This window comes from Marmota flaviventris, chromosome 10 (genome assembly GCF_047511675.1).
Source record: "Marmota flaviventris isolate mMarFla1 chromosome 10, mMarFla1.hap1, whole genome shotgun sequence".
Taxonomy (NCBI): domain Eukaryota; kingdom Metazoa; phylum Chordata; class Mammalia; order Rodentia; family Sciuridae; genus Marmota; species Marmota flaviventris.
This window is the reverse complement of record NC_092507.1, coordinates 78,722,807-78,737,074: the sequence shown is the minus strand read 5'-3', so window position 1 is coordinate 78,737,074 and position 14,268 is coordinate 78,722,807. Positions and strand designations below refer to the sequence as shown.

The 14,268-nt window shown below is 32.9% G+C and overlaps 1 protein-coding gene across 4 annotated transcripts in view; it reads left to right on the top strand.

Annotated features, from left to right (window-relative positions):
- Evi5 (ecotropic viral integration site 5) overlaps positions 1–14,268 on the top strand; it is a 207,220-nt gene that overhangs the window by 104,626 nt on the left and 88,326 nt on the right. For all 4 annotated transcript variants that reach the window (XM_071618050.1, XM_071618052.1, XM_071618051.1 and 1 more), the window contains 3 exons: positions 7,238–7,372; positions 10,482–10,622; positions 11,769–11,927. In XM_071618050.1, coding sequence (XP_071474151.1) covers positions 7,238–7,372; positions 10,482–10,622; positions 11,769–11,927 — 435 coding nt within the window. The remainder of the gene's footprint in view (positions 1–7,237; positions 7,373–10,481; positions 10,623–11,768; positions 11,928–14,268) is intronic.

Here is a 14,268-nt window from a genome sequence, read left to right as displayed (position 1 = left end):
TTAATAACAAATGAGGAATCACTTTAATGGGAATGATTGTTTTTTTTTTTAACATCTTCTTCATTAACAACCAGAGAAAAGCTTTTTAAAAAAAATTAGTGCGTAATAGTGGAATTCATTTTTACATATTTGTACATGCACGCAATATAATTTGGTCCATTTCGTTCCCATGTACCTCTTCTTTCCCTCCCTTCAGAAATAAACTTTCATCCTAAAAGATATATATGATTTGCAGACGTTAGGAGCAAATCATATAAAAATGATAAATTTCTAAATAAATGCAAATCTAATTTGTAGCAAATCTTTAAATAGTTACATCTGTATTGCTTCGTTGTTAAAAATGCTATTTAGAATATGTGGTAGCGAAGATTATGAACATCTTTTGGGGGGTCTTTTGTTGAGGGAAAGCAAAATATAGTTTTATTTTATATTTTTCTGCTGTGATTTAATGCAACAGATACATATTCTGGAGTACTTTACTTTTATATAATGATGTCTTTTTCCAAAATGCTTTTGGATGTGATAGTACAGATGTACTTACTGTTTTCCATTAAAAACATAGCATAGCATGCCATTTTTTTTAAAGTGGGCCAAAGTTGCTAAATGGACATCAGAATAAAAACTAGTTTAGCTCTTACTTACTCTTACCCAATGTAAATCATATAGGGTTTTTGTTGTTGTAAACCAAAATCTGACTTACGAATCTATTCAAAAAATATCGTTTGCTTACCTACTATGAAAAGCACTATTTGGAGTAATACAAACTGTCCCTGCATTGCTTAGATAGTATGTAGTATATATACCTTTTAAAAATTAATTGTACTACTTTTTTTTAAAGAGAGAGAGAGAGAAAATGAAAATTTTAATATTTATTTTTTAGTTATCGGCAGACGCAATATCTTTGTTTGTATGTGGTGCTGAGGATCGAACCTGGGAGGCACGCATGCCAGGCGAGCGCGCTACCGCTTGAGCCACATCCCCAGCCCCAATTGTACTACTTTTTAATTAGAGTTCTGATAAATGTTACAGAAGAAAAGAATACAGAGTTCTATGAAATGTTTGGATTCCTGTAAAGGGTATATTATATAAATGTTTTGTTTTGATATTAGCTAGGAATGTAATGTGTAAATAAATCAGGCAATATTTGGTATGTTTTATAGACAGTTCTTTCTCATTTGGATTTAGTCATTTAGTAATACTAGTTGAGCATCCTTAATTTAAAAATGTGAAATCCAAAATATTCTGAAGTCTGAATTTTTTTTTTTTTTTACTGTGGAGTCTGCAAAAATTCTCAGATCTGAAAGACTCCGAAATTTGAAACACCTAAGCTCTTCAGATAAGGGTTACTCAATTTATGGGAAGTTCAAGGAATATTCAATTTGTCCAAAGAAACTTTCCTAGATACAAATGTTTCCTTTTCACTATATTAATCATGTATCCTTCAGACATTGAATCTGAGAATTTTCTTTAAAACACAAGCAAAAAATGACTACTAAGGACTTTGTAACTTACCTTCACCTTTGTAACTTTTGCAACACCAGAAAAGTGCATGAAATTGAAAAGCAGACCAGAACTTACTCTTCTGTCAGTTTGCACTGGATTGGGATGGGATTCCTGTTATCCCAGAAACATGAAGAGATGTGTTGGCAGAAGTTGATGTAAGTGTAGGGGATTCCACTTTTTGTTTGTTTTTTGTCTTAATTTTTGACAATATTGGGGACTGAACCCAGGGACATAATTATGCATGATGGGCAAGTATTCTACTGTTGATTTACATCTTCAGATCTTTTTAAAATTTTTATTTTTGAGACAGGGTCTCGTTAAATTGGTTAGATTGGCCTCCAACTTGAGATCCTCCTGCCTTAGCATCCCAAGTAGCTAGGATTATAGGTTTGTGCCACTGTGCCCACTACTTATAGACTTTTAAAAATATATGGCCATTTGATATCAGTTATCATGATTATAGCAGTTGTCATTTGGTAAAGCAAATTATATATATATATATATATATATATATATATATATATATATATATATATAAATAATCCAAGTTATTAATTTCAATATGAAATATCTCTGAGGAATATTTTATTACAAGGACATTATATGAGACCTAGGTGCTTAGTTTTTTTAAAAAAAACAAGCTTAGATTTCTTATTATACCACTAATCCTTAGAAGGATGTGTATTTTCATTTAACACATGGTTAGGTTAGGAACATGGGCTTTGTAATCCATGTTCTCAGTTAACAGCACTGTCAATTACTGTTTAACCTTTTTGAGTCTTATTACTTTCCTTATTAGTAAAGTGGTAGTTGTAGTTAAGGTTAAATGAGAATATAAAGTCCTTAGCATGTGCCTAGCACATAGTAAGTACTCTGAATGTTAGCTGCTATCACCAATGTTATTTATTAGTCATAAACAATAAAACATGTTATAAAACGTTTTGTGCAGAATAGAAAATTGAAACTGTGATGGCTGACTTCAGGCCATGTATAGTCCAAGAGGCATCTTTTTTACCTTGTCCTTTTGATGTGAATTCTGCCATTCATTGGCTTAATGTCCTTAGACTAGATATTTAACCTTTCTGTGCTACATTTTGTCCTGTGTGTAACAGAGGTAGTTATAATAGAGGGCTGCTGTTGATTCTTAAGTACTTGAATTGATGTTCTAGAACAATGCTTGGCACATAGTAAGTGCTCAATAAAAGCTATTTTTAGAATTAATATTAACATTATTCAATTATCAGTGTGCTCAGCTAATTACACAGACTGCTAATGATAGAACCAAATTTATACAAGAGCAAAAACTGACATGGTAAAAATTTCTTTAAAAATATTTATTTTTTAGTTGGACACAGTACCTTTATTTCATTTATTTTTATGTGGTGCTGAGGATTGAACCCAGGGCCTCACATGTGCTAGGCAAGTACTCTACCACTGAGCCCCAGCCCCAGCCCCAGCCCGACATGGTAAAATTTATAATAGATTAAACATTGACAGAAATGTCACCCTCCTGATCAAATTTAAATGTGCAAAAATTTGAACAGGGAAAATTGGATATAGTAGAAATAATGTAAAAAAAATTCAGATGCAGAAGTTCTAATGGGTCAGTTGTGAAATGAAATAAACAACAAAACTTCTAATCAATAAATTTAAACTCATTTAAAAATGTTTACCTGTTAAGAATTGGTCCTGGGGCTGAGGTTGTGGCTCAGCGGTAGAGTGCTCGTCTATCACATGCGAGGAGGCCCTGGGTTCAATCCTCAGCACCACATAAAAATAAATAAATAAAGGTATTGTGTCCAACTACAACTAATAAATAAATAAATATTAAAAAAGAATTGGTCTTAATGAAAATGGGTATGGATTCAATGGACAGGGCTAATTGCTGAGTGAAAAAAAAAATGATAATGAAATGAAATTGATTTAAAGGAGTTAGATTCACTTTAAATGTTAAAGAAAGTACACTAGTACTTGTATACTTTTCACTAATGTTTTTGTATTAATAAAGCATGGAATTAAAATTTCCTCAGGCTCGAAACACTAAGGGAAGTAAGAGTTTAAGTGGTTAATAGTGTTAAGAATCATAGAAGGTAAAAGCTGAATAAAAGAGAAGAGCTTGTCATTGGGTCTTGATATTGTTAATGGGGTCTTGATATTGTTACAGAATAGAAGTTTTATCAAGAGAGAACAACTAAACTAGATTACAGTGGGTAGAGTAACAAATGGGAAGTACAAAAAGAGAAATAACAAATGAAACTATGGAATTTAGAACTTATCCCTTAAACAGAGGACAATCACAAACTTTTTTTTAAGAAGTCAGGCAACCCTGATCATCTTGACTAGTTTATCGATAATTTATATACAAGATATATTTATTTATTTATTATTATTATTTTTTTTTTTAGAGAGAGAGAGAGAGAGAATTTTTTAATATTTATTTTTTAGTTTTCGGCGGACACAACATCTTTGTTTGTATGTGGTGCTGGGGATCGAACCCGGGCCGCACGCATGCCAGGCGAGCGCGCTACCGCTTGAGCCACATCCCCAGCCCATGAGCCACATCCCCAGCCCATAAAAGCACCTACAAACTTTTGATTGAAGGAAGAATGTGATTGAAAGTGCTATTTAGGGAACTCTGGTGCCAGCATTTACAGTAGATTGCTGGAGGATAAAAATGGCAATACAGAGACTAATTATTGGGCTGGGGATGTGGCTCAAGCAGTAGCATGCTCACCTGGCATGCGCGGGGCGCTGGGTTTGATCCTCAGCACCACATAAAATAAAATAAAGATGTTGTGTCCACCGAAAACTAAAAAAATAAATATTAAAAAAATTCTCTCTCTTTAAAAAAAAAAAAAACAGACTAATTATTAGGGCAGTGGTGGGAAATGAAGAAGAAGGAATGACAGGGAAGCATTCTAGAACAGAAAATCTTGTGTTCTGTGTAGCCAAATAAGAGATTTTAGGCTAATGGCAAATAGAGAAATCAAGGAAAGGAATTGGTTTGTGGAAGATGATGATAACTTTTCAATGAAGTTTTATTTGATAGCACATTTGTATGGAAACGAATAGCAGTCAGTTAGAAACTAGAGCTGCTGTGAATTCTCATACTTGGTGTTAAGAGAATCAATGTGGACTTTATATAGGTAACTGATCATAAGAATAGTCGGGGATTAAAGAAGTACCTTATGAAGAAGTTTTTTAACTGGGTATATGAAAGCTTCAGGGAGGTCAGGAATTATATACAGAACTTTGTGAATATTATATTTTTGTTTTGGAAAAGTGAGTTTTGTATTATTGCCAAGAGTCTGTGACACAAGGGGTAAAAATCACTGCTAGAAAAAGTAAACCAGGTAACTGAACATGGAGACAAGACTAAATACCAAAAACAGAGAACCAAAATAAAACTAGGATTGAAAGTTGCAGAAAATGACAACAGAGGAAAAGATAGAAGTAGTAAACCAGACATTAAAAAAAAAAAAAAAAAAACTGAAACGGTGTAGGTTGATGTTTTATTTTTTCTGATGCCAGAAATACTCCATATTCCTTGGATCCTGTATACTTTGCAGTATATTAGTTGATCATCATCATGATGACCTAGGAATTAAGAATTATCTTCCATAGACCTATCAGTAGTAAAAAAGAAAATTGCATAACACATTTAGAATGATTTTCATCCAGAAGTATAAAGTAATATTTTGCTATATAAAAAGCATAAGGTATGTATTATACAGAGTTAACATGTTATCAGAACTTAGCTCTGTAAATTTTACTGATAAAAATTTGTTCCCTACATTACTGTAGTTTTGGTACTTGGTTGAAATAATTGGTTTATGTCAGATGAAACATTCTATTCTCCTGTGGGCCATTTGACTTTGAATATTTTCTTGGGGATCTTCTACTAACCAGATGGGGGCAGACAAACCTGGACTACAGTATCAGGGCTTTAGGTTAAAGGCAGACAATTCTGGTAGTGCTTGTAAAATAATTATGATCTCATTAAAAAAATTATGGCACTATTTGGATGAGGTTATTCCAAAGGAGTGATTTTTCCCATTTGATGAGGTAAGTATTAGCTAATGTGGTCTACCTGTTGCAGATGTGCTTCCTGTAAAGTATTTTAATCAAAATACTCCTAGCATCACAATTACTAGGAGAAGTAATATGTAACTCATGGAATTAAAAAGTTTCTATTTGGACATCTTTTTTTAGTAACTGGGGCAAGAGATACCAAGTATTTTAATTAAGAATTTAATCTTTTGAGACAGGATTTTGCTGTGTTGCTCAAGCTAGTCTTGAACTTGAATACTCAAGCAACCTTCCTGCCTTAGCTGCCTCCCAAGGAGCTGGAACTATAGACGTTTGCCCAGCCATTAATCATTTTTAATAATTTTAATTTAACATCCATTTTGATCCTAATATGTTAAGGAGCTAAACATTTTTTTCTTTAGTCATGCCAGTTCATTAGATTGTTTTCTCTTTTTTGAAATTCTAAGTTGCCACTTTTCTTTCAATTATATGAATTAAGTGTGAAATGATAGACAAGTTATTTTAGAAAGGTTTTTGTTTGTTTGTTTTATGCTAGGGATTGAACCAAGGGCACTTTACCCTTGGGCTATATACATCCCCCAGCCCTTTTTGTTTTTCATTTTGAGATATTCTGTGTTGCTGAGACTGTCCTCAAACTTGGGATTCTCCTGTCTCAGCCTTCCAAGTTGTACAGTGTGCCACTGTGCCTGGCTAGGAGGCTTTTTATAATGAAGATTTAGATATATTTTTGCTTTTGTGCGAAAGTTTTTGTATCAGAACTCATTTGGAAAGAATTTCTTAAGTGACTTCCTTGATTCACATTATAGCATAGAAAAGGAAATGGAAAGGTTTCATGCTTCTTTGATTGATTTCTTTGTGTTTTCAATGATCATTTCCATTTTTATCCATTTTTATTTCCATTAGAGTAAAATAGAGTTTTCAGTAAATGTGTACTTCTATCATTTGTAGCAGTGCTGTCTAATAGCAATATGTAAGCCACATGTGTAATTTAAAATTTTCTAGTAGTCACATTACAGGGAGTAAAAATAGGTAAAATTAATATTTTTACTCAATAGATATAAAGTATTATTTTTAACATATGATCCGTGTAAAAATTATTGAGTTGTCTTCTTCTTTCTTTTCTTTTTCTTTTTCTTTTTTTTTTTTTTTTTTTTTTTGCTGTTGTGCTAGGGATTGAACCCAGGGGGCCTTGTGCATGCTAAGTGGACACTCTACTACCAAGCTTCATCTGCAGTCCTTATTTCATATTAAGCCTTTGAAATTCAGTTTGTATTTTATACTTTCAACTTATTTCAATTTGGATTAGCCATATTTCAAGTGCTCAGTAACCGTATGTGGCCAGTGACTACTATATTGTACAGATCAGGTCTGTAGAGTCAAAACATATTCTTAGTATCTGGATACTAAAATGAAATGATGAATGGAAAGAAAATTAATTGGACTTGGTGAATATAATAACTAGTTACCAAACCCCAAAATATGATTATCTTTAAAGATAGTAGAACTGGGCTTTTTTACTCATTGAGACATTAAGTGGAGAAAATAGCTGGGAATATTGAGTAGATGTAACTTTTACTGTTTGGTTGCCCTTAATACCTGAATTATGTAATTGTATTTTTTTTTTTTTACTGTGTATACATCTCCATGCTTCCATGAAATTACAGTATGTGTTTGTAACCTTTAGCATAAATGCAGTTCCAACTACAATGAAGATTTTGTGCTACAGCTGGAGAAAGAATTGGTCCAAGCCCGACTGAGTGAAGCTGAGTCTCAATGTGCACTAAAGGAGATGCAGGATAAAATCCTGGATATAGAAAAGGTAAGAAATAACACAAATGCTGTTCACCCCTAAATTAGAGGGGAGATGTGGTAGGTATTTATTAAGTATTATTGAGTAATTAAAATTAAACTTGGTACTTTTACAATGTTAGAAAGTTAGAACAAAGAAGAAATATTTTAAAGATTGCCAGCTCTTCTTTGTTGCTACCATACTAATCCAGGCCTTATAATTAAGGACAAAAATGAAAATTAGAGCTCTTTTAGAAGAAAACAACCAGGATAATGTTCATAGAAAGAATATTTAAATGTTGAAGAAGAAAAACTTAGGTAACAGAAAGGAAGTGTCCTCAAATATTGCAATATCTATATGTGGAAGAGAGAGAATAGGACTAGTTCATAGAAATTTCAGAGAAAAGTTCCTCTGAGTGTAATATTTAGAACCAAGCTAGAACAAGTCACCTCAGGATATATGGCAAATTCCCCTTATCCTGAGTGGTGCTTATTTATAGGTACTCACTTACTTCTTCTCCAGGATATCAAAGAATGTCAAAACCTAGTAGATAAGTAGAGTAAATAGAAAAAGTTTCAGGTTTTTTATAACTCAGATTTGAGCAACTATGCTCTAGATCACAAACTGAATCTTTTTTTTTTTTTCTCATCTATAAAATCATTGATGTTGAGTTCATTCTTTTTTGCCCTTAGGTTTTTATTTATTTATTTATTTATTTTAGTTGTAGATATACACAATATATTTATTTATTTTTATGTGGTGCTGAGGATCGAACCCAGGGCCTCACACATGCGAGGCAGATACTCTGCCACTGAGCTTCAGCCCCAGCCCAGTCCCTAGGTATTGTTGAATCAAGAAGGCTTATAGAAAATCAACATAACAGCCTGAATTGTTCTTAACTATTTCTTTTTTTTTTAAGATGTTGATGGACCTTTTGTTTTTTTATTCATTTATTTATATGCAGTGCTAAGAATCGAACCCAGTGCCTCACATATGCTAGGCAAGTGCTCTACCACTGAACCACAACTCCAGCCCCTTAACTATTTTTTAAAGAACTAGAACAGGTGTAACTAGAATCAGAAGTGGAAAAATTTTGCTAGAAATCTGCTTGCTGTTTGTATATTATCTGGAAAATGTATTCTTTGTTTTTTTTTTTTTTGTGTGTGTGTGTGTGTGTGTGTGTGTGTGTGAAAAAAGCAAGCAACAATGCTGAAAGAAATACCTAACAGAATATTTGGTTTCTAATCTAGGAATATTCAGGGCTCTATGGTTTAGATAAGAATCTAAGTCTTACATTTGGAAAGACTAAGTATTTGGTAGAAAGAAGTGTATTTGGGTCCAGTTAAAAAATCGGTTTCTTAGGTGGTGAAATGAGATGGACATCATTACCCTAGGTACATGTATGAAGACATGAATTATGTGACTCTATTTTGTGTACAACCAGAGACATGAAAAATTGTGCTGTAGATGTGTACTATGAATTGAAATGCATTTTGCTGTCATGTATAACAAATTAGAATAAATAAATAAATTTTTAAAAATGGGTTTATTGACAAGGGGAATGGCATGTGCCTGTAGTCCCAGCTACTTGGGAGGCTGAAATAGGAGTATCCCTTGAGCCTAGGAGTTCAAGGCCAGCCAGGGAAACATAGTGAGGCCTTGTATGATTTCTTAAGTGGCTGTGTTGATATTCACGTTTTAGAGTAGAAAGTAAGTTAGAAGTTTGCATTATGGTTAACCTCATTGTACAACATTTTCTTTCTCTGCTTCCAGTAATCTTTTTTTTTAAATTTTTTTCCTTTTTTTATTTGTTTCTTATATACATGACAGTAGTGGAGTGCATTACATTCGTGATTATCCATTCACAGCACAATTTTTTGTAACTCTGTATATGAAGTATGTTCACGCCAAATTATGCCATTATACATGAGCTCTCTTTTTTTTTTTTTTGCGTACAATTCTTAATACACCTTTATACCATTCCAGTAATCTTTTTAATGCATATACATTAGTATATTCTGATCTTCAGTTTAGAGAATGTTTAAAATCCATCATAAAAATGTGCATAATTTGTGAAAGTACTTTATTCTATAATCCCTGTGGGCTGAAATCTTTGTGACCTCCATAAAATATTTTAGAGATAGAAAATGTCATAGAACCAGGCCTTGAAATCTCAACAGTATCTTAGTTTATCCAGGGAACTTTCTCTAGGGCTGTTTTTGGATCTCCTGTTAGCTCAGTATTAAACTGCTCTGGAAAGTTATCAGGTGGGTCCTTTAGTATGGCAGGAGATTGATTTAAGTCTTGAATCCATCAAGCAAATATTTAGGTCATCTTGGTATTAATTTCTTGACTATTGATATAAATAGTGACCGATACACAGAGATTTGACACCCCTCTTCCAAGATAATGTGCTAAGAAAATAAAAACAGATTTTGGACTGTTCTTTTCTTTAAGTCTTTAAATCAGCAATATTTATAAGAGCCCCAAAGTGCAAACAATCCAGATTTCCTTTCGCTGATGAATTAATAAATAAAAACGTGATGTTTGTACAATAGAATATTATTTAGCAATAAAAAGAAATGAATCTTAAAAACATTGTGTTAATTGAAATAAGCTAGTCACAAAAAAATCACATATTGCATGATTCCATTTATATGAAATGTTCAGAATAGGCCAATCCATAGACACACAAAATAGATAAGTGGTTGCCAGGAACTGGGGGTTAAAAGAATGAATAATTACTGTTAATGGGCATAAGGCTTCTTTTTTAAAAAAAAATTGTTTTAGTTGTAGATGGGCACAATATCTTTATTTTTATTTATTTACTTTTATGTGTTGCTGAAGATCGAACCTAGGGCCTCATGCATGCAAGGCAAGCGCTCTACCACTGAGCTACAACCCCAGCCCCATAAGGTTTCTTTTTTGTGTGTAAAAATATTCTGAAATTAGAGTTTGGTGATGACTAAATAACTCACTTATATACTTTAAAAGGATGAGTTTTATGTTGTATGAAATATATTTCAATAAAACTGAATAAAATAAAGTATTTAATTACATATGGTGCAAAATAGCTCAGTGTGTACCATATGTTGTTTCTTGAATTCATATATTTCAAGTTAAATTTTCTCTCAATTAGAGAAACAACTCCTTTCCTGATGAGAATAATGTTGCAAGGCTTCAGGAGGAACTGATTGCTGTGAAGCTGAGAGAAGCAGAAGCCATTATGGGTTTGAAAGAACTTAGACAGCAAGTCAAGGATTTAGAAGAACACTGGCAGGTATACCAATATGTTTTATGTACTTTTCAGAAATATCCAGTTTGTTTGAAGTAGCTGATGTTTGAAGTAGCTGATGATGATGGTTAAGTAGGAGATGGTTAAGTTTAAAGTGAGAAAAATCCTTGATTAATGTCAAGATTAAGAGCATTTATAATTTGAAGGTACACTGAAACTGTTTCTACCTTCTTAATTCTTATAATGAAATAAAAGATAGAAATCAGGTGATTTTTTTTTGTTGCATGATTGTGTATTACATAACATTTTCTGCAGAAGGCTAAGAAAATACTCTTTTTATACTGTACACATTTTTTCTAATGTTGATATTAAATCATTGACAATCAGTGTGAAACATCAGAAGGGTGACAGCAATATAAATTTGTCTATAAATTTGTAACTTCTTTTAAAAATAGTTATCTCATAAAGTATATGAAATTTAACTAATTACATGCCCACAAATTTATCCACACATGAGGAAAATTATTGAAAAGGAAGAAAATACAAAGCTCTGAAAGACAGAAAAGAACAAGGGAATTAAAAACAAAAAAAACACATAGTTTCAGAATTGGTTTGAATTGAGGGGAGGCAAAGACATCTGTCCAAGACTAAAATTAGACTTCTACAGTGTCATGGCTTTTTAAAAAAAAATGTATTTTGTAGAAAGTATCAGGTTGCAATAAGCTGAAAATCAAAAAACAAAAACTCAGAACTGGTCCTTAACCACAAATTTTGAGAAGCACTGCATATAACTTCTAATGTTGCTTCTTAATGAATGACCCTATTCTTTTCTTTGTGTTTCATTGAAGATAATGTGAAAAAATCTCTATTAAAGATTAGGGTGAAAATTGTACTCTTTACTAGAATTACTCCTCAGTATATGCAGAGAAAAAATTTGAATTGCATCTGAGTCCAGGTCTGCCACTTAATTTGTGACTGTGTGACTTTCCTGAAGTTATAAAATCACAGTGTCTATTTTCTTACCTGTAAATGAAGATAATAGTGCCTAACTTTTAAGATTTCCTAGTGATTTAATGAAACAATATGTAGAAAACACTTAATATAGTACCAGTCCTGAAATATGTGCTTTGTAAAGTTAGCTCTTATTTTGATACTGAGAGTTTTTGATGCAATATAAGTTTTGTGCTTTAGCGCCATTTAGCTCGTACTACTGGGAGATGGAAAGACCCACCTAAGAAAAATGCTGTGAATGAGTTGCAAGATGAATTGATGACCATTCGACTTAAAGAAGCTGAAACACAGGCAGAAATAAGAGAAATAAAACAAAGAATGATGGAAATGGAGACACAGGTATGATGGGAAAACCCAAGAGGTTTGAAAGTATCATTAGCAGATCAAAGTTTTGTATACACAGATTGTATCATACCTAGAATAAAGGTAAAAAGTGAGGTATGGGTCTGTCTAGGCAGTGATTTTCTAGCCTAAATGAAGAGGGCTAAAAATTGTTTTCAGAGATTTAATCTCTGCTTCTACCCACTCAACCAAGTTTAAGCAGGATAGAGACTTCATTTGACTTTATTAGGTAAAACTCAGACCTTTGTTGCATAGCTTGGGAAGGAACATTCATGTAGAGCAAAATATCTCAACCTCCACACTTAAAATTTTGGCTTGATATTCTTTGTTTTATGAAGCTGTTCTGGATACTGGAGGATATTTAACAGCATACCTGGTCTCTACCCACCAGATGCCTGTCACATCTCTCTCCCACTCCAGGTTGTTTTGACCAAAACTGTTACCATGCATTTTCAGTTGTCTTTTGGAATGGAGATTGGGAGGGCAAAATTGCCACTAATTGAGAACCACAACTGTGGAATAATGCTTCCTCAAATTATGTAATGAGTAATCTGTTGTAAAATTGTTTACTGTTTTTCTCTAAAGTCCTCTGTTACTCTAATAAATCCTATTTTAAATATAATTAAGATCTGAAAGGGCCTTTTTATGAAATCCATTTACATTGTAAAAACATATTTGATTTCTTTCCTTTTTGGTACCAGGGTTCTTAACCAATGAGCCATATCCCCAGCCCTTTATATATTTTATTTTGAGACAGAGTCCTACTAAGTTGCTCAGGGCCTCACAAAGTTCCTGAGGCTAGCTTGGAACTTGGAATCCTCCTGCCTCAGCCTCCTGAGCCACACATTTGGTTTTTATGTGGTACATTTGCATGAACCATATTCTGTATGTAGTTGTTACTTCTTATCCATGAGATTGCGTATAGGATCCCTTTCAGATACCAAATCTGCAGATGCCCAAATCTATTGTATTAAATGGTGTAGTATTTGCATATACCCAATGTTATTCTCCTATATACTTTATTTATTTATTTTTTTAATTGTAGGTGGGCACAATGCCTTTATTTATTTATTTTTATGTGGTGCTTAAGATCAAACCCAGTGCCTCACCTGTCCTAGGTGAGTGCTGTACCACTGAACCACAACCCCAGCTCCTCCTATATGCTTTTAATCATCTCTAGATTGCTTATAATGCTTAATACAATGCAAATGGTTTGTAAGTAATTGTTATGATGTATTGTTTAGGAAATAATGACAAGAAAAAAGTCTGTATGTGTTCAGTTACAGATGAATTGTGTTTTTTAAAATATATTGATCCTTTGTTGATTGAATCCATGGACACAAAATGCAAGGCTCCAGAGGGCTGGATGCTATTTGGTTTTCAAAGTATTTATTCAGTCAGTAGGGAGCAGTGTTAACTCATGTCATTCTGTATTCCATTGTGCAAAATGATCTGCTTATCTCAAAATGAATGTGTGATTTCTTTAAATTATATAGATCTTGCTTTACATTTTTCACAGTTATTTGTTGTATTTTCAGTATAAATAAAATAACACTGAAAGGATACTATAAGATTATGAAGAGTAGAATGTCTAGGTTTTATAGTGGGAAATAAATTCTGATTATTTTCATTATTTATTATTTTATTATTTATTATATAGTTATTATTTTTATAATCAGAATTTATCTTAATATAGACAATAAAAGTGTAAATACAACTTTTTTAATATATATTTTTTTTAGTTTGTAGATGGACACAATATCTTATTTTTATTTGTTTATTTCTATGTGGTGCTGGGGACCGAACCCAGGGCCTCATGCATGCAAGGCAAGAGCTCTACCATTGAGCTACAACCCCAGCCCGTAAATACAACTTTTAAGCCAGTGTTGAGGATTCTTCTCACAGTAGGTAGAGGTGAATGAAACATATTCACAAACATGGTTTTGAGAACTTTGAACAAAAAGCACTGTTCCAGCCATCAAGGACTTATATTTTAGTAACATGCTTCCACAATATGACTCAGAAATCTGGTAAGTAGACAGTTAGATAGAAATTGCTAGGGGAAATTAATTCCAGTTAGGTGTTTTGGGGAAAGACTTTTTAAGGAATTTGTGTTTTGAACTGTTCCAGACAGGTAGGTATGATTTTGGATAGATTTTGCTGAAAACGGGATTGTGTAAGGCACTGATTTCTAAATGCCATTGCTCCAATGTGTGATAATCCATGTAGTTTTCTCATTGAAAAAATGAGAAAAACAACTAGAAACTGGTGTAATGGTGGTGGTATATAGTCATCTAATGAAATTATGTCAGACACCTTCCAGATTGAGATTTACCCA